General features: G+C 45.5%; 1 protein-coding gene and 1 non-coding gene across 2 annotated transcripts; one reads left to right on the top strand and one right to left on the bottom strand.

Annotated features, from left to right (window-relative positions):
• Positions 1-1,793: 1,793 nt before the first annotated feature.
• On the bottom strand, positions 1,794-25,087 carry LOC126284603 (cuticle protein 7-like). Its single transcript, XM_049983650.1, has 4 exons — positions 25,063-25,087; positions 6,297-6,434; positions 2,934-3,122; positions 1,794-2,244 (listed from the first exon to the last, which is right to left on the bottom strand). Exons 1-4 carry the CDS (start codon positions 25,075-25,077, stop codon positions 2,140-2,142), a joined length of 447 nt encoding a protein of 148 aa, XP_049839607.1. The 5' UTR covers positions 25,078-25,087; the 3' UTR covers positions 1,794-2,139.
• Trnat-ugu (transfer RNA threonine (anticodon UGU)) lies at positions 11,077-11,150 on the top strand. The gene has a single exon. It is a non-coding gene; the product is annotated as a tRNA-Thr (tRNA).
• Positions 25,088-25,295: the final 208 nt, after the last annotated feature.

Below are 25,295 nucleotides of genomic sequence, written 5' to 3'. Positions count from 1 at the left end.
AATGAATCTCAATGCATTATAATTTGTGAAATCTTGTCTTCACAGGCCCTACGGGAGCGATGGCACGTGGTTGAAGTATCTTCCTGGATTCCTCACTTAGAACGGATTCCTGAAACTTTTTAAGTATGCTTTCGGGTGACAGTTGGCCTCTGTCTATAAGGGTCTAACAATTGTGGTGTTTCATTATTCCCTTAACTGTCTACCGTGGTAAAGAAAAGAGTGCTACACTTCGTGCTCCCAATTTTTATGCCGGTTGAGCATCGCAAGGTTGTGCTATGTAATATCGGTCTCACACATTTCAATAATGATCGACAATATGTGCTTGAAAGTATCCGAACACACATACGTAATACAGAACCGACCATTAGAATTCACGGGAGCCCAACCATACAGGGAAAAAAGAGGCTTCGAGTGTTGTATTGCCAGTAGAGAATCAGTAACCGCAGAATGGCTCGTTCCACGAGAGCTCAGACACTTCGACGTCGAATATTTATTGGATGTTACCTGAGTAACAGATCCATCGGAGACGTTTCTACGTCGAATGTTGATGGAGTGATTGTGAAACGGAAAGACAGAGGAACGACCACAGGTAAACCAAGACCAGACCAAGTAGACCTCATGTTCTGACGGACACGGACAGTCGAACATTGTGAAGGGTAGCTCTAAACAGTCTCAAGAAATCGGTGGAAGGAATCATTTGTGGGTTGTAAAGTGCTACCAGCGGTGCACAATAATTGTGTGTAGGGAGTCGAGCTAGCACAGCATTTGTTCGTAGCGAGTCTAAATGAATGGGGAGCAATGATCGACTGTCTCCTCGTAAGCCACATGTTTCTGTAGTCAAAGCTAGTGGATGACAGGAACCGACGGGTTTGGAGTGACGAATCACTGTATATGCTGTGTTAATCCGATGGAAAGATTTGGCTTTGGTGAATTCCTGGAGAACGTTAGTTGGCATTGTTTGTAGTGCTAACAGTGAACTGCGGACTGAGAAGTGGTGTTACGGTGTGGGCGTGTTTCTCGAGGTTAGGTGTGGTCCCCTTATCACGCTTAACAGAAGTTTTAATGTGGGAAGGCGATGAACATACTTTACAGCATTGTGTCCTGCGTACAATAGAGGAACAGTTCGAAGACGATTGCTATTTGTATCAGCCTGTCATAAAGCAGCGCCTGTGAGGCAACGGTTTGTGGATAGTAACATTCCTGAAACGAACAGACATGCCCAAGGCTCTGGATTGTACCCAATGGAACATGTTTCGGATGAGCTACAACGCTGACTTAGCTCCAGACCCTAGCCTCCAACATCAGTACCTTCTTTGGTTTCAGTTCTTGAGGAAGCATGGGGTACTATTGTTCCACAGGCGTTGAGACACCTCACTGAAAGTGTCGCCAGCGGAGTCAATCCGTCATAAAGACGAAGGGTGGACACACTCCACATTACTGTCCAGTAATAAGTGTCCGGATGCTTTGGATCAATTAGTGTATAATGGGTCGTATGTGTGTGTTGTAAACAATTTCCTTCACAGATTGACTTGATTTCCCCACTATGCTACCAGTGGGTCAAAGTCTACCAACTGATTGACCTATGTGATCGATCCATTTCATAGCCCTACAGTTTGTTACATCCAGGTATTTGTTTGTCTTAACTGATTCCAGTTGTAGAACTAGACCTATAACTACGTAAATGTCTGTTCTTTGTCAGTAATGCCATGACATGAACAGTGTCTTTGTCAAAGTGACTCACAGGTGAGGAGATCCACCACAACTCCCTAGAATGATATATGAAATAGACAACATGGTTTTGTGAACCAACACTTTATTCAGTTTTATAAAAACACTAATAAATACAACTTGTCATATAAAAAACTACTTAACTGTTACTTTGTTCAATGTATCAACAAATAAATACAATAACAATTCGCGTCTGTCATTATATCATTGCATGGAGTCGTCGATATGTACAGTTCCCTGGCGAGATTGTCACACACACGTAACACACATGAGTTCTATAGCGTCAGCGGTAGCTGTATAAGCGAGTAGGAAAGGGATAAGGAAGAGAAGGAAGACGAAATTTTCTCGGTGGCCAATGAACGCGCTGGGTCGTCGGTTTCAGTGTTCCGATGTCGGAGCCGTTGCTCATCCTCAGGGGTGGACGGGCAGCGGCAGCGGACCGTGGGGTGCCGATGGGGGTGGCGGTGGCGGCGGCAGCGTGGGCGGCTGTGGGGGCGGCGGCAGGGGGTGTCCCACCTGCGGGACAGAGGCACGTGACACGCCACACAGCAGGTACACGACTACTGGGCATCCGTTCTACGCCCAAGCGCCACAGAAACAACTACTTTAGTCCAGACATTATGTATCTGCTATTCTGGTCACCTGCGCATTGCTCTTGTTGTTATGGACTGGTCTTTAGTCTTAAGGCTAGTTTGATGGAGCCTTCCAGCTAGTCCATCTTGTTCAAACCCTTTCACTTCTGCATAGCTAACACTAACTACATCCATCTGAATCAATTTATTTTAGGCAGTCCCTGATGTTCTTCGCCATATTTGTTCCTTGTAGTTCCCTCCATTACCAAGCTAACTATTACTTTATTCTCAGGATGTGTCCTATCACCTTATCTATTCTATTCGTCAAATTGTGGCATAAATATCTTTTCTCAACGATCTGATTCAGCACTTCGTTCGGCAATAACCAATTTATCGATCCAATCTTCAACGTTCTCTGACAGAATTACTATGTCATAGTAAAACCTTGAAGTTTTTGTTTCTTCTATTTGAACATTAATTCCTTTTCCAAATTTGCCCTCGATTCTGATTTACTGCTAGCTGCAGTACTGCTAGTTAGCGATCTGAGTGATTTACAAGGGTCGTATTACAGAGCAAGTCACATCAACAATGCACGTGGTATTTGGCTAGTGTAGTGGTATATACGGCACTCACCCTCTTGACGACGGCGTTGAATCCGTTGTGGGGGTCGGCGGTGTACTCGACGATTCGGATGGTGCCGTCCGCGTCGGCCAGACTGTACGCTCCACGCACCGTGTCCCCCTCACGAGTCTCCCACTGCTCCTTGTGGTCTCCCGTGTGGGAGTCCTTCACGGCGTAGTCGTACTGGTAGTGAGCTGGGGCCTGCCAACACAGTGTAGCGCCGTCAGGGGCTGGTCACCTGTAGCCTGGGCTCTGGTGTGGGACATCGGAACATGCACGGTCGGGATTCCGCAGCACAGCGCAACTGATAGTGAGAACTGAAGGAAGGTTGTATAACTCAGCATAGTCCATCATCCGAGGCTGGTCACCTGTCAGCCACGCACTGGGGATGAAGGACAGCAAGTGGAATAAGATATACAGCCAGACATGGTTGAGACCATCTTAACATAGTCCTACTATAAGATGGTGGTACTAAGCTTCATGATCAGTCTTCAGAGGCTAGCCACCTATCGGCTAGGTTCTGGTGTGGAAGGGTTGTGTATGGCATCCAACTACGAACAGTTGAAATATCTGCAACGAAATCCTACTTCTAGTGAGGACTGTACGGTGCTGGTCCTAAGCACAGTGGTCCATCATCAAGGGCTCGCCACATGTCGGTCAGGCGCTGGGAATGAAGGGTGCCACACAGTAAATGATATTGAACCCGGCATGAATGAGATCCTCACATGATACAGCGCTATTTACAAGTAGAGGATACTGCTGCTTACTACACCATAGCGTACCACCGTCAAAGGCTGTTTACCTGTCAGACAGATACTAGAAATGACGTTCAGCACATGGAGAGAGGTAGGGACAATCGTGGGCGACACACGCCCCTGAGGGTAGGTCTATTCAGCACAGCGATCAGTTGTCAGTGACTTGGCCCATGTTAGCTAAAAAATGCAAACAGATTGTAGTAAATGGTGGGAACACTCCAACTGGCCATGGTAGACATATTCAGCAGACTGACGTACTGCTAGTCAGGACTTGGCAAGTCGCCTGCTCAACACAAGATCACTTGTCAGTGGACAGTCCCTGTCAGCTAGGAACTGCAGACAGATGATAGCATATGCTAGAAGAACCCCAGTGATTCAGGTATGTGACGCCCATGTCACAGCCCTACAACTTGTGAGGCTTGACGATGGTGTTAGATCAGTGATCAACAGTCAGTCGCTAGTCCACTGACAGCTAAAGGATATGATGGAAGAGTACCAACCAAGCATGGGCGAGAGGCTCACAGCAGAAAAACTGAGCAGCAGGCTATTCAGGATATTAGTCAAGAGTGTGCATTGCGTAAATACCCATGAGAAGACTATTTCGTACAGACGACAGCATACGGTGAAAGGTCGCCAATCAAGGACTGACGAGACAGTCACGTGTTGTCCCATAGTTTGGGGGCTAAGTTCGTAAGCCACGTATATATCAACGATAGAAGAAAAAGAAATTGACTTTCATTGGTATTGGTAAGCATACGTATCAGATGATTTTTTTACTACGTTTAAAACTGACTCGGCGTGTAGTTTGTAGGCGGGCAGGCGTTTTCAGCGTGTAATGTGATTCTGAAGATACAGGTAAAAGACCATAAGGAATGAGACAGCTGTACAGACGAAAACTGAGTTGGATAAAGTTCATGCGAAATCAGCACTGGCGCTGAAAGCTATTTGGGAATAATGAGTTTCATTAAGGAGATCAGAGGTGGCCACACGTCTAACCGTTGCAAACCTTCATGATACGGTAACAGACTTGAACAGAAAGGAAGTGTGAGAAACAATTTTATTGTATAGATTTAAAATCAATAGGTACATATATTCTGCAAGAAACTCGTAATTCGTAAAGCCGTGTGGAGTCTTGGTGAAGTTACTGCTAATTCTTTATCAAGAACAGATAAGGACGAATATTTCGGTATTTCTGACAAAATTTAGGCTTAGTTCAGATCAATTACCAATGAAGACACCTAGACCACGGGAGGCGAGTGGAGTACAGGTGCGTATCATGAAGGTGGTGAAGGAGAGCACCAAAGAAATCGAAGACCGACTTTTCGACTGCAAGGTGATGGCGTCCCCAATTCCAAGAGTTTTAACACACTGACATAACTGTTTGGCAAAGACAGAACCATAGCTACTCGTTATTAGGCTTCAGTATTTTATAGTTCGGACATCAAATAAGAATGATGCACAAGAAAATGTTCTTTCAGAATACAGCTCGCCAACAGTTGTCACAGAATCGAAGCAAGTTTCAGCTGGTATTTTACCCGGCCTCTCGTCCATCTTATTCTCCTCATACAGCTATAAGAGATTTAGGGGTACTTTCCAACTTGAAAACTTGTCTTGGAGGAAAGAACTTACATTAAACGAGGAAGTCATCATCTTCATGGCAGAATCTTTTGAATTTAAATATCATATGTATACAAATCTTTCAAGTGGCACCCAAGCTTTTTTGGATCCGTTGTCATACATGTGCTGTTTTAAAAATTTTAAGGTAAAACTCTACAGTAAAGAATTACTACAAATCATGTATTTTAAGTGGTGATTGAGTGGATGACACTCATATTTGCCAGAGTCAACGACTCCACGTTGGACGTAGATAATGTGTGGCTCTGCGTGAGTATGCTTCACTTACATTATTTATAAGTATTTCCCATATTTTATTTATTGTATTGGCACTGCATGTATTCTACGAACAATGCCCCAATATTTATTAATATTTACAATACCTTGTGAAGAACACAGTTTTAAAACTGTTGAAATCATGGTCAAGGTTTAATAAACATGTACTTTTGCAACTGGTTGGCTATTATTTCCAATCCATTGAGGCTTTTTGGAATAGTTTGGAAAAAATATCTACATAAAAATTCAGTGAAAATCTCTGGCCGAAATTGGTGGCAGAATTACGAGGCTGCATCCGCAAAATGAAATGCAGTGAAAATCTCTTACCGATATTGGTTCAAATGGCTCTGAGTACTATGGGACTTAACATCTGTGGTCAACACTCCCCTAGAACTTAGAACTACTTAAACCTAACTAACCTAAGGACATCACACACATCCATGCCCGAGGCAGGATTCGAACCTGCGACCGTAGCAGTCGCGCAATTCCGGACTGAGCGCCTAGAACCGCTAGACCGACGCGGCCGGCACTTACCGATATTGATGGTAGAAGTAGGAGATTGCATCCACAAGTAAAGCAAACTTTTCTTTCTATAAATGATTATTCTTTTTCTTTACTGATGTACCAAACTGTGCTTATTATCATTATTTTGTTTCTAGTTAGCGGTAACACACTCTATGCAATTCTTCTAAATTTTTGACAACTGACATGCAAGCCGTCAGGCACTTACCACATAGTCGTAGATGATCTCGTGCTGAGGTGGTGGTGGGGGTGGGGGTGGTGGGGGTGGAGGTGGTGGGGGTGGTGGAGGCGCGTGGCCATGGATGACGCCACCACTCACCACCGCCACCAGAGTGGCCGCCAGCACCTGGACAGAGAAAAAGCGACACTGTTAGCGACCCCGTCTGTGTACCACCCAATCACATACGGTTGATGCTAGACTGAAGTTGACTACAGCTTCTGTAGCTGCATTCATACACAGCTTCATAAAATTACTAAAGGTATCCAGTATTAATAAACAGAAAAATAGAAAGGAAAACTGATGACACAACTAGAGACGTCAGAAAGTTAGTTACACAGGTTGTCCTATGTGAAGGCCACTGCGCAACTAGGGAGGCTCATTGGCGAAAGAGCTCACATTTTCTGGGTTTCTTGCACAGACAGTTTTGCTACGGTACATATGACATGTGCCCTACTGTATGGGAGTGAAGTGGAGTGGCTACTGCAAACGTAATCCAAAAATGAAGTACGCGGTTTAGGATAGGGTGGTGCACGAAAAACCGGCCCCCAGTACTAGACTGGTCACTGAAGCCCGCAAATTGTCGCAAATTGAAGCTCTTGCGACTAAATTTACACTACTGGCCATTAAAATTGCTACACCACGAAGATGACGTGCTACAGACGCGAAATTCAACCGACAGGAAGAAGATGCTTCGATTTGCAAATTATTAGCGTTTCAGAGCATTCACACAAGGTTGGCGCCGGTGGCGACACCTACAACGTGCTGACAAGAGGAAAGTTTCCAACTGAATTCTCATACACAAACAGCAGTTGACCGGCATTGCCTGGTGAAACGTTGTTGTGATGCCTCGAGTAAGGAGGAGAAATGCGTACCATCACGTTTCCGACTTTGACAAAGGTAGGATTGTAGCCTATCGCGATTGCGGTTTATCGTGTCACGACATTGCTGCTCGCGATGGTCAAGATCCAATGACTGTTAGCAGAATATGGAATCGGTGAGTTCAGGAGGGTACTACGAAACGCCGAGCTGGATCCCAACGGCCTCGTATCACTAGCAGTCGAGATGACAGGTTATGGCTGTGACGGATCGTGAAGCCACGTCTCGATCCCTGAGTCAACAGATGGGGACGTTTGCAAGACAACAACTATCTGCACGAACAGTTCGACGACGTTTACAGAAGCATGGACTATCAGCAGCATGGACTATCAGCTCGGAGTCCATGTTTGCTGTTACCCTTGACGATGCATCACAGACAGGAGTGCCTGCGATGGTGTACTAAACGACGAACCTGGGTGCACGAATGCTGAAACGTCATTTTTCCGGATGAATCCAGGTTCTGTTTACAGCATCATGATGGTCGCGTCGCGGTGAACGCACATTGGAAGCGTGTATTCGTCATCGCCATACTGGCGTATCACCCGGCGTGATGGTATGAGGTGCCATTGGTTACACGTCTCGGTTACCTCTTGTTCTCAATGACGGCACTTTGAACAGTGGCGCTACAGTCTGGAACCGCGCGACCACTACGGTCGAAGGTTCGAGTCCTGCATCGGGCATGGACGTGTGTGATGACCTTTGGTTAGTTAGGTTTAAGTAGTTCTAAGTTCTAGGTGACTGATAACCTCAGAAGTTAAGCCCCATAGTGCTCAGAGCCATTTTGAATAGTGGACGTTACGACCCGTGGCTCGACTCTTCATTCGATCCATATGAAACCCTACATTTCAGCAGGATAATGCACGACCGCATGTTGCAGGTCGTGTACGGGCCTTTCTGGATACAGAAAAGGTTGGACTGCTGCGTTGGCCAACACATTCTCCAGATCTATCACCAATGGAAGACATCTGATCAATGGTGGCCGAGCAACTGGCTCTTCACAATACGCCAGTCATTTCTCTTGATGAACTGTGGTATCGTGTTGAAGCTGCATGGACAGCTGTACCTGTACACGCCATCCAAGCTCTGTTTGACTCAATGCCCAACCGTATCGAGGCCACTATTACGGCTAGAGGTGGTTGTTCTGGGTACTGATTTCTCAGGATCTATGCACCCAAACTGCATAAAAATGTAATCACATGTCAGTTCTAGTATAATATATTTGTCCAATGAATACCCGTTTATCATGTGCATTTCTGCTTGCTGTAGCAATTTTAATGGCCAGTAATGTAGTATTGTCACTGTTTCTTTGTTTTCTAATTATTACACGTTTATCTATTTGCTGTCCTATTTGCTCGTAGTGGGCAAGAATTAGTACGTAATTGGGGAGTGGTCTGTATTGTGTCCCGTTTGTTTGTACGATTCTTGTGCCCAAAACGTCTAAATTGCTCGCAGATTAACCGTCAAATCCAGGCAGTCCATGGTCTATGTGCAGTGTCGGGTCCAGTCGTAGTGAACTGGTGCCAACAATTTGAAGAAAACCGCACAGATTACAGATCTTTTCGGCAAACTGAAAATACGGCGTTAGGGGAAAGAGATTCTCCAGCGGTGAGGATGCTCTCACAGTGGTTTTCTAATAGCTCTGTGACCAAGGAGCGGATTTATATCTTCGGAGAACTGAACAATTCGTAGAAAATTCTGACTGCTATTCACGGACGCTTGGTGACTATGTTGAAAAATAGTGCCATACTTCTTTGTCATTTTAAAGTATAGTGCAACATTCAATAAAAGTTACTAGGCCTGACATAATAATTTATAACCTAATTTTTGAACTCTTCTCATTAATTTACATCCACATCTACAGATACATAAATACTCCGCAAGCCACTGTACGGTGTGTGGCGGAGGGTACCCTCCACCACTACTAGTCATCTCGTGTCCTGTTCCACCCGCAAACAGAGAGAGAGAGAGAGAGAGAGAGAGAGAGAGAGAGAGAGAGAGAGAAACGACTGTCTTTATGGCTCCGTATGAACCCTATTTTCTCTTATCTTATTTTTGTGGTCCTTAAACGCAGTGTATGTTGGCTGCAGTAGAATAGTTCGGCAATCAGCTTCAAACGCTGGTTCTCTAAATTTTCCCAAAAATTTTCCTCGAAAAGAACGTCGCCTTTCTTCCAGGGATACCCATTTGAGTTCCCGCAGCAACTCCGTAACACTTACGTGTCGTTCCAAGCTACCGGTCACAAATCTAGCAACGCGCCGCTGAATTGCTTCGATGTCTTCCTTCAATCCGACCTGGTATGGATCCCGAACACTCGAGCAGTTTTCAAGAATAGGTCGCACCAGCATCCTATATACAGTCTCGTTACAGATAAACTACTCTTTCCTGAAATTCTCTCACCAGACATTCCTCATCCCAGTTCTCCCTTTGCAGCGTTACGCCCAGATATTGAAGGAGAAGTTTACTATCTCTTGGTTCATACAATCTATTTTTTCTAATCGCATTTTTAGATCCATAAAAGTGTTTAGAATCCACCCCCGAAACGGTTTTTCCGAATATGGAATGGAAATGTTTGTTATTCGCGACTGAACAAAAAAAATGCACCTGCCTGAAATCGGCCTTTTTCTGTCACCAGTTTTCTTCTTTCGGAGGACGAGCTATTGTACCGGTGCTTGGGAGGAAACACACAAAATTCAAATGGAAGTTTGACCGCGTGTGTTTGGAAGTTAGCCCCCAAGCATTTGCATTCTGGTGCGAAGACTGTGGAGATGGCGACTTTCCTGGCAAGGAGCTGCTTCAACGAAGGGTATTCAGCAATTCTGAAGACCATGGCAACGATCGACGGCAACCTGGGACTCTATTCAACGCAGTTCGCCAAGAATTCTGACGACCACCGGATTCAAGCTGCCGAAAGCCGCTTGTCACCGGCCGTACGAGCGGCTAGAGCAGCGTAGGATGGCCCAGATCGAGCAGAACGCCCTCTACGAGGAAGAGGAAGGTCTAGTTTATGCACTCAGAATAGCAGATTGAACGTAAGTTGCATAATAAATAAATAAATGCATTTATGTCATGAAAACTTCAAACGAATTTATCTCGAAATTACTTTTTTATCGCACGGTATGGTAATTTCAAATCTACTGAACCGATTGGCATGATTCTTCGTTGCCGACGAAGCTAACTAAATTGTTTAGGAGTTTTACCACTTTTATTCCAATTCTTCAACTATAAATATTTTTACTTGGCAGACGAAGTCACAAAAATCGGTGAATAAATCCCTTTTTTTTCAAATTGGCCACCATTTTTTTCCTATGGTCCAAATACCTTAAGCGCTGTGCAACTCTTGAGGAATCTTATATACTTCACTAACGTCAATTCAGTTTTGATTTCAGAACGAGACGGCTGACCAGTGACATACCGCGCGTGGAGGTCTACATCGAAATTTTGTTTTGTTCCGAAGGCATTTCCGCATTTGCTCTTCGACATTTCCGGTCGAAAAAATTTCAGTTTGTAGTGGAAATATCAATAAATATTTTGATACGATTTGACGTCGATATCTATAACACATCCCGAGAAAAAAAATTCTCGAAAAACATGTTTTTTTCGGGCCAAAGACAGTAAATCTCCCCTTAAACGACTTGAGTGTGTCAAGCATGATACTGGTAATACTGTAACAGAACATTATAAGTTTGTTCTTCCTACACATCCGCACAAACTTACATTTTTCCAAAATTATAGCTAGCTGCCATTCATCCATTATTTATAATTATATGGACTTGGTAAGAATGTCTTCCACGAGTAGTGAGTGTGTTAGGTAGGGACACTACGAATGTAGTGTGTTGACATATTAGGTGAGAATGTGGATCTCGCGGGAGGCGTTGAGGAGATAGTCCCTGTGACCTCGGTGGCTCAGATGGTTAGAGCGTCTGCCCTGTAAGCAGGAGATCCCGGGTTCGTGCCCCGGTCGGCGCACACATTTTCATCTGTCCCCGTTGATATATATCAACGCCCGTCAGGAGCTGGAGGTATTAATATACAATTTTGATTTGGAACTAGATATTTCGCCCAAGTCGTCTTGTATCTTCTTATAGTCACTCAACGTCTACACCTTACCGTACACCATAGCATCATCACCAAAAAATCGCAGTTTGCTGCCGCCCGTTCCACCAAGTCATTTATACACTCTTGGAAATGGAAAAAAGAACACATTGACACCGGTGTGTCAGACCCACCATACTTGCTCCGGACACTGCGAGAGGGCTGTACAAGCAATGATCACACGCACGGCACAGCGGACACACCAGAAACCTCGGTGTTGGCCGTCGAATGGCGCTAGCTGCGCAGCATTTGTGCACCGCCGCCGTCAGGTCAGCCAGTTTGCCGTGGCATACGGAGCTCCATCGCAGTCTTTAACACTGGTACCATGCCGCGACAGCGTGGACGTGAACCGTATGTGCAGTAGACGGACTTTGAGCGAGGGCGTATAGTGGGCATGCGGGAGGCCGGGTGGACGTACCGCCGAATTGCTCAACACGCGGGGCGTGAGGTCTCCACAGTACATCGATGTTGTCGCCAGTGGTCAGCGGAAGGTGCACGTGCCCGTCGACCTGGGACCGGACCGCAGCGACGCACGGATGCATGCCAAGACCGTAGGAAACTACGCAGTGCTGTAGGGGACCGCACCGCCACTTCCCAGCAAATTAGGGACACTGTTGCTCCTGGGGTATCGGCGAGGACCATTCGCAACCGTCTCCATGAAGCTAGGCTACGGTCCCGCACACCGTTAGGCCGTCTTCCGCTCACGCCCCAACATCGTGCAGCCCGCCTCCAGTGGTGTCACGACAGGCGTGAATGGAGGGACGAATGGAGGCGTGTCGTCTTCAGCGATGAGAGTCGCTTCTGCCTTGGTGCCAATGATGGTCGTATGCGTATTTGGCGCCGTGCAGGTGAGCGCCACAATCAGGACTGCATACGACCGAGGCACACAGAGCCAACACCCGGCATCATGGTGTGGGGAGCGATCTCCTACACTGGCCGTACACCTCTGGTGATCGTCGAGGGGACACTGAATAGTGCACGGTACATCCAAACCGTCATCGAACCCATCGTTCTACCATTCCTAGACCGGCAAGGGAACTTGCTGTTCCAACAGGACAATGCACGTCCGCATGTATCCCATGCCACCCAATGTGCTCTAGAAGGTGTAAGTCAACTAGCCTGGCCAGCAAGATCTCCGGATCTGTCCCCCATTGAGCATGTTTGGGACTGGATGAAGCGTCGTCTCACGCGGTCTGCACGTCCAGCACGAACGCTGGTCCAACTGAGGCGCCAGGTGGAAATGGCATGGCAAGCCGTTTCACAGGACTACATCCAGCATCTCTACGATCGTCTCCATGGGAGAATAGCAGCCTGCATTGCTGCGAAAGGTGGATATACACTGTACTAGTGCCGACATTGTGCATGCTCTGTTGCCTGTATCTATGTGCCTGTGGTTCTGTCAGTGTGATCATGTGATGTATCTGACCCCAGGAATGTGTCAATAAAGTTTTCCCTTCCTGGGACAATGAATTCACGGTGTTCTTATTTCAATTTCCAGGAGTGTATATAGAGAGAACAACAGTGGTCCAATCACACTTCCCTGGGACACTCCTGACCAACCGTTGTCTATGATTACAGTTCGCCATCGAGGACAACATACTGGGTTCTAAGTCTTCGAGCCATTCACATATCTGGGAACTTACTCCATTTTTGCTCGTACCGTGGTTAGCAGCCTGCAATGGGGCACCGTGTCAAATGCGTTCCAGAATTATCGAAATCGGGAAGACGCTTGTTGCCCTTCATTCGTAGTTCGCAGTATATCAAGTGAGAAAAGGGCAAGCTGAGTTTCGTCGAGGGATGCTTTGTAAAACCATGCTGATTGGTGAACATAAACTCAAGAAAGTTTATTATGTACGAACTGGAGGTTATTTTGGGTTTACGGGAGTAAGACGGGCGTTGTATACTAGAAGCAACGCAAGTAAAAGCAAGAGAGTTTCTTAGGATTTGTAAACCTACAAAAACCGTTCGCTAATGTAAAGTGGTGCAAGAAATTTTAAATCTTCAAAATATTACATACACGCTAATGAGCAACACTGCTAATATAAAACGAAGATGGAACAGTAATATGGAAAACCAAGAGAAATAGCCCGATTTAGAAAGACCATAAAACAGTATTTCTCCTCCATATTTAACCTGCAATAAACGAAACGAAGCATGATAAAAATTCAAGATGAAAGGATAATTGTGTTATGACTCACTGATAAGGCAATTATCCACAGATAAAGTGAGGAAGATTTGCTTGACCCGTAGAAGAGACCAAACACCCTATGATAATTTCATCTTAAAATTGAGGATCGCGCAGATAAGATGAGAGAAATCTGTTAACTCAGAACCAAAGTAAAACAAGATACACGATGCAAGGAGGACATAAGAACAAGGCTGCTACGGGCAAAGACGGCATTCCTCGCATAAAGGAGTCTTGTCATTGAATGTTCGTCTTTAGTTGAGCAATGAATTCCTGAGAATGAACGTCTGGAGCATAGTATTGTATGTGGGGGAATCATGGAGTGTGGGAAAGGCGGAAAGAAGAGAATCGATAGGTTTGAGGCGTGCTTTACAGAAGCGTGCTGAAAATTATGTCGACTAGTAAGAAAAGGATAGACTTTCCGATCAATCAAGAAGGAAAGGAATACGTGGAGAACACTGATTTACAAAAGAGTGTGGTTGGTTAGCCATGTTTACGATATCAGGGGAAAACTTTCAGGACGCTAGAGAGGATCGTAGAGCGCAAAACTTGTTCTGGTGGAAAGGAATTGGAATATTTCAAACAAATAAATCAACACACTGAATATAAGTACTAGCATGAGGTGGAGATAAACACGGGAGCGAAAATGGTGGCAGGACACACCAAACCAGTCAAAAAAATACAAGAGAGTTTATGAAGGACAAAATCGATGCATTTATCGCTGTAGCGCAACACTCAAATATCATCTTTATCACCATCTGTAGCGCTAGTCGTTATTAGTCCACTATTTGACTAATGGGTCTTCCAGACTTCTCCACACTTTATGACTTTCGCGGGTACACTTCATAGTAACTCCCTGCCCATTTCTTGAGTCACCCATTCGTTTTCTAGGAGACTGTAATCAAAGTGATTTGTACCATGAGGAATCCACTGAATCATTTCTTGCCTGAGTTCGATCGATTCATCCCAGACCCCTATACTTAAAATTATTAACTATTGCTATAACATTCTCAATATCGAAGTAATATCTTGTCAATTTCCTGAGTTGTTGACTGATCTTTCCAACAGACTGTCGCCTACGTGATTTTGCATCATGAGGAAAAATGGTTCGAATGGCTCTGAGCACTGTGGGACTTAACATCTGAGGTCATCAGTCCCCTAGAACTTAGAACTACTTAAACCTAACTAATCTAAGGACATCACACACATCCATGCCCGAGGCAGGATTCGAACCTACGACGGTAGCGGTCGCGCGGTTCCAGACTGTAGCGCCTATAACCGCTCGGCCACCCCGGCCGGTTAGCATGAGGAATGAAGTGAAACATTTCCTATCTCGCTTTCATTAGTTCATTCCAGACAAATGTACTTAAATTTATTAGCCATCGCTATAACTTTCACAACTTTAGACTTGGTCATGCCTCTTCCTCCTGATCTTGCACCTTAGCCTTATTCTCAACATGCTTCTCTACACAAGCACCTTCGTGTGCCTCATGTCGTCACGTCATTGTTACACCTTTGGTATCGCTGTACAATATTTTTAATTTTCCGTTTCACCAGTCTTTCTTTAATTTCGATGAGCCTCTGTCTTGTAAGCAACATTTCACCTAGATTTGACCTTCGTTACATGTCGTACAATCAGGAAGGCTCTTGTTTTAGATATCTATTTTACTTTACCAAGACGTTTTATACTTTCATATCCATTTATCGAAATGATATGCCTTGCATTCTGTCATATTTTGTCTTGACTTCTGACCTCTTGACTGATGAACATTTTTACTACAGTTGGACAGAGAATGTTGGGTGGTCTACTGGTTATCGCCTCAACTAAGTTATGAAATAATCGTGAATACATACTTTTTCCATATAGTTTCGTGTTCAGTTAAATTAATTTTAACCGCAGCAGGATATATACGTCTCGCTGTTGTTCAAATACAGATGTAACCCTGAAGATGTGACTCCAGCGCCATGAAACTAGGTGATTCATAAATACAAGTTTATCACACAGCTGAAGCGGTCTTTTTTACCATGATACCGCTGGAAATCGCTAAATGAGTTGTGCATTTAAGTGCCATATCTCTCTCTGCCGTAGGTTATAAGACTAGGAAAGTCTTGGCACTTAAACTTATTTTCCTAAACGAACTTTTAATATTTTATATTCTCAGGTGCCTTTCTTTCACAGTACGTTAAATTTAAATTTTCGATTGCACTTAGTGCAATAATCCTCCAACTGCCTCGATAGTATGTCGTTTATCTTCCCGGTATCCCATCAGCGGCATTGATGAATCACATTACACCTATGGTATTTAACTCTGAGGACCCCACTCACATGTGCCTTCAATTCCTCGAGCATCTTCGAAACTGTTGCGCAGAAACAAACAAAAGGAGGAAACAGTGACAGTAGTACAAGAAAAGTGGCTCGGATAAAATATGCTAATGAATAAACTACGTCCAACAAACTTCAGAGATCAGAAAATTCGTCAGGAGAAGCAGAAAGCAGTTTTCATGAAACTGAGTCACCTTTTCTATTTTCTTCAATTCTCTATGCTGTATGTCCTAGACATAACCGAATTGTAGCCTTACTGCACTATGTTATTTAATTAATTGATACAACAACCTCACTGGACAAAATCCAGTGACATCTTTAAAACAACACTCTGATCGCTCTGAGCCCTGTAGTTGCTGTAGATTTGATAGCAGGCTGTCATGTTGTCTTCCACCCGTGACGGAAGTCGTCGCGTAGAAGTGTTGCTCAAATGGTTCAAGTGGGCCTGAGTACTATGGGACTTAAAGTCTGACGTCATCAGTCCCCTAGAACGTCATCAGTCCCCTAACTAACCTAAAGACATCACACACATCCATGCCCGAGGCAGGATTCGAAGCTGCGACCGTAGCGGCCACGCGGTTCCAGACTGAAGCGCCTAGAACCGCTCGACCATAAAGGCCGGCAGAGAAGTGTTGTGATTGTGTGTGTGTTTATGTGTCACTGGTTTCTGTGGAATCAGCACAGTAAAGACGGGTGGACGCAGAGACGTCACACAATAGGAGAAAAATATATCGTGCGTGTACGTGCCGGAGGACATACGACGAATTAAGTTTCTGGATTTGTTGTTAGGTCAACGAGGACTGTGCAACGTTTGAACAAGGATTAGTCTACTGCTACCTGCCGTGTAATACCGGCCGCAAAACGATCCTAATCGACAGCGACTGGACGGAAGTGTGACGCACTTTCAGTGACTGTTCGAAAGCTGAGAGGAACTGCTCGCGTCAATGAATGCAGACAAACCAGCGGCTGATGTGAGATGACGCAGTCACGCTGTTGGGTAGCGATTGTGGCGATTTTGAGGGTGAACGAACGCCCACAGACAGAGCAAACGATGACTGAGGTAACGATTGCGTACAGAGACTGCCGTGGCAGAGTCACACTACATAAAGCAACCCTGCTTGACTCGGAGAAACGTGCTTATGTTTCAGACAGTGGCAAAGACAGGCTCGCGAAGCAGACGTAAGAAAGCGAGCAGTCTCCGATGAAATACTTCAGGAAAGCAGCAGATGAATTCAATTATTATGGTCTACAATGCATGAACACGTTAAGGAAGATTTCAAAGTGCAAGAGTATAGACCGGTATTTGTGGATGAATTATCTGGAAGCCACGTGTAGCGGCGAACTGCAACTTGCCTTGCTTTGTAGGCACAATTACCAAACGACGTGCCTCGGTCACGAGTGTTACCCTATGATTAACTAGCTGTTACCCGTGACTCACCTCACATGTCAGTAGTTTTCTTACGATGAGTCATGGTGAGTAAGTAAGTTACTGTATCTGCAGCAACGTCAGCTCCTCTTACGTGTCTAGCTGTTTGAGGAAACATAGCTCATGATGTGTTCCTCCGCCCCGCCCCCTCCCCACACATTATCGAAGCAAACTGCCCCAACATTACGATGATGCGGCATGCACTGCCTCACTATTGAATGGTTTGTCCGAAGGGGCATGAGCTTCTACACATTATACAAAGCTACTCGGGTAGCACGGTACTCGAGGAGTGTACAAAAAACGGTCCAAATGGCTCTGAGCACTATGGGACTTAATATCTCAGGTCATCAGTCCCCTAGAACTTAGAACTACTTAAACCTAACTAAACTAAGGACATCACACACATCCGTGCCCGAGGCAGGAATCGAACCTGCGACCGTAGCGGTCAAGAGGTTCCGGACTGAAGCGCCTAGAACCACTCGGCCACCGCGGCCGGCCGAGGAGTGAACATAAAGGCTTTTTAGGCTAGGCGGTGTTTTGAGGTGCTCTGATGCACACTCGCCAGTCGATTCGCAGCAAGGGAAGTCAAACGGAGTTCCGGATAAACACACTCCGACTGTCACAGTTTTATCTGTAAACTTGTAAGAGGTCCACGACTAAGGAATTTATTGCTAGCGCACTCGAGCATATGTACACTACTGGCCATTAAAGCTGCTACACTACGAACATGACGTGTTACAGACGCGAAATTTAACCGACAGGAAGAAGATACTGTGATATGCAAATGAATAGCTTTTCAGAGCATTCACACAAGGTTGGCGCCGGTGGCGACACCTACAACGTGCTGACACGAGGAAAGTTTCCGACTGATTTCTCATACACAAACAGCAGTTGACCGGCGTTGCCTGGTGAAGCGTTGTTGTGATGCCTCAAGTAAGAAGCAGAAATGCACGTTTCCGACTTTGATAAAGGTCGTATTGTAGCCAACCGCGATTGCGGTTTATCGTATCGCTACATTGCAGCTCGCTTTGGTCGAGATCCAATGACTGTTAGCAGAATATGGAATCGGTGGGTTCAGGAGGGTAATACGGAACGCCGTGCTGGATCCCAACGATCTCGTGTCACTAGCAGTAGAGATGACAGGCTTCTTATCCGCATGGCTGTAACGGATCGTGCAGCCACGTCTCGATCCCTGAGTCAACAGATGGGGACGTTTGCAAGACAACAACCATCTGCACGAACAGTTCGACGACGTTTGCAGCAGCATAGACTATCAGCTCAGAGACCATGGCTGCGGTTACCCTTGACGCTGCATCACAGACAGGAGTGCCTGCGATGGTGTACTCAACGACGAACCTGGGTGCACGAATGGGAAAACGTCATTTTTTCGGATGAATCCAGGTTCTGTTTACAGCATCATGATGCTCGCATCCGTGTTTGGCGACATCGCGGTGAACGCACATTGGAAGCGTGTCTTCGTCATTGCCATATGTTTCAGATATGTTACGACCCTGGCTCTACCCTTCATTCGAGCCCTGAGAAACCCTACATTTCAGCCGGATCATGCACGACCCCGTGTTGCAGGTCCTGCACGAGCCTTTCTGGATAGAGAAAATGTTCGACTACTGCCCTGTCCAGCACATTCTTTAGTCTCTCACCTATTGAAAACGTCTGGTCAATGGTGGCCGAGCAGCTGGCTCGTCACAATACGCCAGTCACTACTCTTGATGAACTGTGCTGTCGTGTTGAAGCTGCATGGGCAGCTGTACCTGTACGCGCCATCCAAGCTCTGTTTGGTACAATGCCCAGGCGTATCAAGTCCGTTATTACGGCCAGAGGTGGTTGTTCTGGGTGCTGTTTTCTCAGGATCTATGCACCCAAATTGCGTGAAAATGTAATCACATGTCAGTTCTAGTATAATATATTTGTCCAATGAATACTCGTTTATCATGTGCATTTCTCCTTGGTGTAGCAATTTCAGTGGCCTGTAGTGTAATTCTGATGGCTTGCTCACGCGCTGCATGCGATATGTAAGCTATGAGAGAATCCCAGACCAAAGAGCAGTGTTGGCTGCTGTATAAAGTGTGTGGCAGTAGGAGTAAGTAGTCATGGACCTCTTACAAACTGTCGAAGTATTCGTAATACTACGTTTAATAACGAAATTCGTAAGAGGCTGAGGAAGTAGAGGCTGTTGGAGTATAGGTTCAAAACGTGACACACCATAGAAGACAAGCGAAGACTAGTGGAGATTCGTGCGACCTTAGCAAAAGATCTGCTAGGAACCCGAGAAAATTGTGGTCGCACGTGAAATCGCTAAGCTGGTCTAAGACTTCCATTCAGTCCCCTGTTGACCAGTCTGGCAGCTGAAGATAGCAAAACGAAAGCCGAAGTTTTAAATTTCATGCTCAAGAAGTCGTTCACTCAAGAGAACCGTACAGACATACCGTCATTTGACCATCTGACAGACTCCCGTGTTGGCGACATAGAAGTAAGCATACCTGGCATAGCGAAGAAAGTTAAAGTTTTGAAAACAAATAAACCACCAGATCCGGATGTAATCCCAGTTCAGTTTTACAAAGAGTACTCTACGGTATTGGCCCCCTACCTAGCTTGCATTTATCTTGAATCTTCCGTCCAGCACACAGTCCCAAGCGACTGGACAAAAGCGCAGGTGACTCCAATAAAGGAAGGTAGAAAAAACGACAGAGCAAAATTACAGACCAATATCCCTAACTTCTGATTGCTACAGAATCATTGAAAAATTTCTTAGTTCGAATACAATAAACCTTCTTGAGGCTCAGCAGCTTATGTCCATGAATCAGCAGCGCTAGTGTGGAACTCAGCTTACCCTTTTCTCACATGACTTAGTGAAAACTATGGATGAAGGCCAACAGGCACATTCCGTATTTCTAGATTTCCGGTAAGCATTTGTCACGGTCTGCTGGAAGGAAGACATCGCGGCAGTTCAGAGCAAGGCTGCAAGATTTGTTACCGGTAGGTTCGAACAAAATGTAAGTGTTACGGAGATGCTTTGGGAACTGAAATGGGAATCCGTGGAGGAAAGGCGGAGTTATTTTTGAGGAACACTATTTAAAAAATTTAGAGAACCGGTATTTGAAGCTGCCTGCTGAACGATTCTACTACCGCCAACATACATAGAGCGTAAGGACCACGAAGATAAGGTACGAGAAATTAGGGCTAATACGGAGGCGTACAGACAGTCGTTTTTCGCTCCGTCTATTTGCGAGTGGAACAGGAGGGGAAATGACAAGTAGTGGTACAGGGTACCCTCCGCCACGCACCGTGCGGTGGCTTGCGGAGTACCTGTGTAGCGGTAGATGTAGATACACTGTGCTAGATTTAATAAGTTACTGTTACAAATACGTCGCCACCCGTGGTACAAATGCGTACAGAGCATGTACAGGCTGTCCAATTTATCTTGACCAAATTATGAAGCAAATATTGTTTAGTTGTCGTATGAAGAGCAATACGTCTAAGCCGCCCGGATAGCAATGCGTGTTAACGTTCCGCAACCGAGACGGGGAGGGCGGCAGAACCGGGTCGGTTATGCCGGCCAGCTTGGATGTGGCCTTCAGGCGATTTCCCACATCCCCACTAGCTGAATACCGGACTGGTACCCACGTCTCGTGCAGGAGTTCCACAGGGTTCGGTGCTTGGGCCTATCCTTTACTCCGTCTTCACCTCGGACCACCCTTCACGACCACGCGTAGAAAAAGCCATTTACGCTGATGACACAATGCTTTACACCAGGGAAAAATGACTCGAAGTACTTGTCCCACGCCTGCAGAATGCGTGCTACGCCTTAGAAGACTGGGCGGCGAAGTGGCGTATCCGGTTTAATCCGCAGAAAACGCAAACTATCATCTTCACCAAGAGGCGACCTGGTCCTCGCCGGCTTCGTCATCTTCGGAACCTTCGGCTCTATGGAACCGAACTGCAGTGGAAGGACTCCGTTAAATACCTCGAAGTGACTATGGACAAGCAGCTTACATTGAAGCTCCATGTCGACGACATCCGCGCCAAAGTGTCTCAAAGGATAGGGGCACTTTACCCCTTCATAAACGAAGGTTCGGATCTCTCGATAGCAAACGGTCTACTGATATTCAGAATGTACATCCGCCCCATTTTTGACTACGCCTGCCAGGTATGGGGCAACACGGCAAAGACACATCTTCAGCGCCTTCAATCGCTACAAAATAAGGTACTTCGTCGTGTTTTCCACGTTCCCCCGCAGTACCCGCACCGGTACATCCATGAAGCCGCAGATGAACTGGAAGTGCCACAACGGCATCAACAGATAGCACGAAGATTCTACACCAGGACTGGAGCTTCCGCCAATCCCCTGATACGAAACCTTGGAGCGCCGCATCAGCCAAGGGAACGGTATGCACGACCCATCGCCATGCTGGAACGGTAATGTAAATAATCCGAAATAAGACGGAATCTGCACCAAAGACAGGAGATAATTCGTGCCCTCCCACACCCAAGACACACAAGCAAATAAAGATGTTACACCCCCCCCCCCCCCCCCCCCCAGAGAGAAGTAGGAAATGCTCCTGTATAAACCCTACACAACCCAGCTGCCGCAGAACAGCCTGAAGCAAAGCGGAAGTAGCTTTAACTACACGACATGACAAATTTCGAAAAAGTTTCGCTCACTTTCACATGAATAACACTACACGCAGGCAGTTGTGCACACGTTCCGTCCCGAGTGGATACGGGGTGGCGACATTAAGGGCACTCCTTGAATTATCCACGACAAATTCGCTAATAACCATGCCGAACTTGCCCCGTTGCGAGACAAAAGCACAAGAGAAAGGAGAAGAAGAACAGCAGTACGTGTATTTTGAATGGCACCTTATCTTTCTTATACGAAAACATCGCGCTATTAAATAATACCACAAAACGGACTTCGACTCTCCTGCACTAGGACAAAGTGTAATTACCGTGAATAAGGTAAGAATGTGTTAGATGACGATCATTTTGGATTTAGGACACGTAAAGGCGCCAGAGAGGCAATTCTGACTTCGTGGTTGATTACGGAGGCAAGACTAAAGATAACTCAAGACACGTTTATTGGATTTGTCGACCTGGAAAAGGCATTGAAAGTGTTAAGTGGTGCAAGATGTTCGAAATTCTCAGAAAAATCGGGGCAAGTTATAGGGAGAGACGGGTAATATACAATATGTACAAGAACCAAGAATAAGAGTGCACGAACCAGAACGAAGTGCTCGGATTAAAAAGGGTATAAGATAGGGATGCAGTCTTTGGTGCCTACTGTTCAATTTGTACATCGAAGAAGCAATGATAGAAATAAAAGAAAACTTCAAGGTGAAAGGATATCAACGATATGATTCGCTGATGACATTGTTATCCCCAGTGAAAGTGAAGAAGAATTACATGATCTCCTGAATGAAATGAACAGTCTAATGAGTACAGAATATGGGTGAGAGTAAATCGAAGAAAGACGAAAGTGATGTAAAGTAGCAGAGATGACAACAGCGAGAAACTTAACATCAGGATAGACCGTCACGGAGTAGATGAAGTTAAGGAATCCTACTATCTAGGCAGCAAAATAACCAGTGAATGAGCTAGTAGGACATCAAAAGCACACTAGCACTGGAAAAAAGGGCATACCTGGCGAAGAGAAGTCTACTAGTATCAAACGTGGGTCTTGATTTGAGGAAGAAATTTCTGAGAATTTACGTCTGGAGCACAGCATTGTATGCCAGTGAAATATGGACTGTGGGGAAATCGGAACAGGAGAGAATGGAAGCATTTCAGATGTGGTGCTATAGAAGAATGTTGAAAATTAGGTGGACTGATAAGGTAAGGAATGAGGAGGTTCCGTGTAGAATTTGGGAGGAAAGGAATATATGGAAAACACTAAGAACGAGAAATAACAGGATGATAGGACATCTGTTACGACATCAAGGAATGACAGGAAAGGAATATATGGAAAACACTAAGAACGAGAAATAACAGGATGATAGGACATCTGTTACGACATCAAGGAATGACTTCCATGGTACTTGAGGGAACTATAGAAGGCAAGAACTGTAGAGGAATACATTCAGCAAATAATTGAGGACGCGGGTTGTATGTGCTACTCTGATATGAAGAGGTTGGCACAGGATATGAATTCGTGGCGCGCTGCAGAAAACTGAGGACTGAAAAGAAATATACAAAAATTTAAAAAATGAATAAAGGTAACTCGTCCTTTTGTTGCTATTGTCAGCAAACAATGAACACACAAGGAAAATGCACACACGTCATTCAGCCAACCACTTTCAGTTGAAGTTTTATGTACACTGGTGTAAACTGTTTTAACATAAGTCTTCAACTGAAGACGGGTGGCTGATTGACTTATGTGCATTGTCCTTTTATCTTCATTTGTTTACTGACAGTACCGCAAAGTCCGCAGCGGTAGCGTTTTCGCTTCCCGCGCGCGGAGTCCTGGGTTCTATTCCCGGCGGGGTCAGTGATTTTCTCTGCCTCGTGATGACTGGTTGTTGTGTGTTCTTCATCATCATTGACTCGCAAGTCGCCTAAGTGGTGTCAACTAAAGAGGACTTACAATACCGCGGCCGAACTTCCCCGCAGGGGCCTCCCGGCCAACAATGCCATACCATTATTTCATTTCATTTCAGTACCGGAAAATGGAAGAGCTACCGAACTCGGTATAACTACTTTTGTGGCAAGTTCATCGAATCGTTATGTTTCCCTGAACGGTAAACTGGGATACGTTATTGAACAGATAATGAGGAGAGGAAGTGGATTACCATACAAAAAATGTGGGTGCTATTAAAAATAGACGTACTACTGTTCAGATCTTGGTTCGAAAAAAGTTAAACAACATTAACATAATGTGACACAGTATTCAGTGTGTGACTAGCGCTGTAACGCTGCCTATTTGACGCATGGTGATATACAGTTCAGTATGTTGACGACTCCCAAAACTGCGTATCTTTTAATTCTTTGCTTCTCCCGCGGATTTTGACTACGGTTTTATCCTACCATACGTGGATTGTCATGTGCTGTCCGGACTCGTCTTTCGACTGTGTTTTGGAGATGTCTTAGTCATCATGCGAGGTTCGGTTCTGATGTCCGCCTGCCCTTTCATTCAGGGTTTTACTGAGAAGTGACGTCTTTACGTGCGTTTGTGTCTTGGAATTTGTGGCACATGAAGTATTAGTTTTGTATGACCTAATGAAATGCTGCCAGGTTATGAAACCGGTCGACATACTTTGAAAACACAATAAAAACTTATTGCGGATTTAGACTTTCACTCACTTTTAATGTAGACTATTTAACCATTTCTGACTTAAAATTGTTCGATTCTCCTTAAGATTGTGTACAAGTTTCTTAGCTGTGTTGTTCGACCGCCGTGCAGGATTAGCCGAACGGTCTGAGGCGCTGCTGTTATAGACTGTGCAGCTGGTCCTGGCAGAGATTCGAGCCCTCCCTCAGACGTGTGTGTGTGTGTGTGTGTGTGTGTGTGTGTGTGTGTGTGTGTGCGTGTTTGTCCTTAGGATAATTTAGGTTAAGTAGTATGTAAGCTTAGGGACTGATGACCGAAGCAGTTAAGTTCCATAAGATTTCACACACATTTGAACTTTTTTTTTGTCCAACCTATAAGGTTATTTGTGAGCAACGTTAGATTGATATACTTTTTATCTTGATTTTAGACAACAAAGTTAATTTGCGCTGGTCAGGATAAATCCGACACATGGTCTATGTAGATGGAGATATTAGAAACACCAAAGGTGCCACGAATAGCGGGGCGCCTTGCTCAGGCTGAAGGCTGTGCAGCGGACACATGTAGACTTACCAGAGCGATCTTCATGCTGCGATGGCCGCTTGCGACTGGCCAGCGAGAAGGCGGTCCACCGTTTTATACCCTGTGAGGCGGGCCGCGGCGGGGGCGAAAGCTCGTACTTCCCGGCCCATAACAGTTACCTCAGCACCAGGCCGTGGCGGCGACGGGGCCCAAGAGCATGCGGCTCCAGCCGCTCCAGAGGCCGTGCTGGAGAAGGGCCACGTCCAGGCCGAAAGGCCCGGAAC

This window comes from Schistocerca gregaria, chromosome 8, assembly GCF_023897955.1.
Source record: "Schistocerca gregaria isolate iqSchGreg1 chromosome 8, iqSchGreg1.2, whole genome shotgun sequence".
Lineage (NCBI taxonomy): Eukaryota > Metazoa > Arthropoda > Insecta > Orthoptera > Acrididae > Schistocerca > Schistocerca gregaria.
The sequence above is the reverse complement of the archived record's forward strand: the minus strand, read 5'-3'. Positions and strand labels throughout refer to the sequence as shown.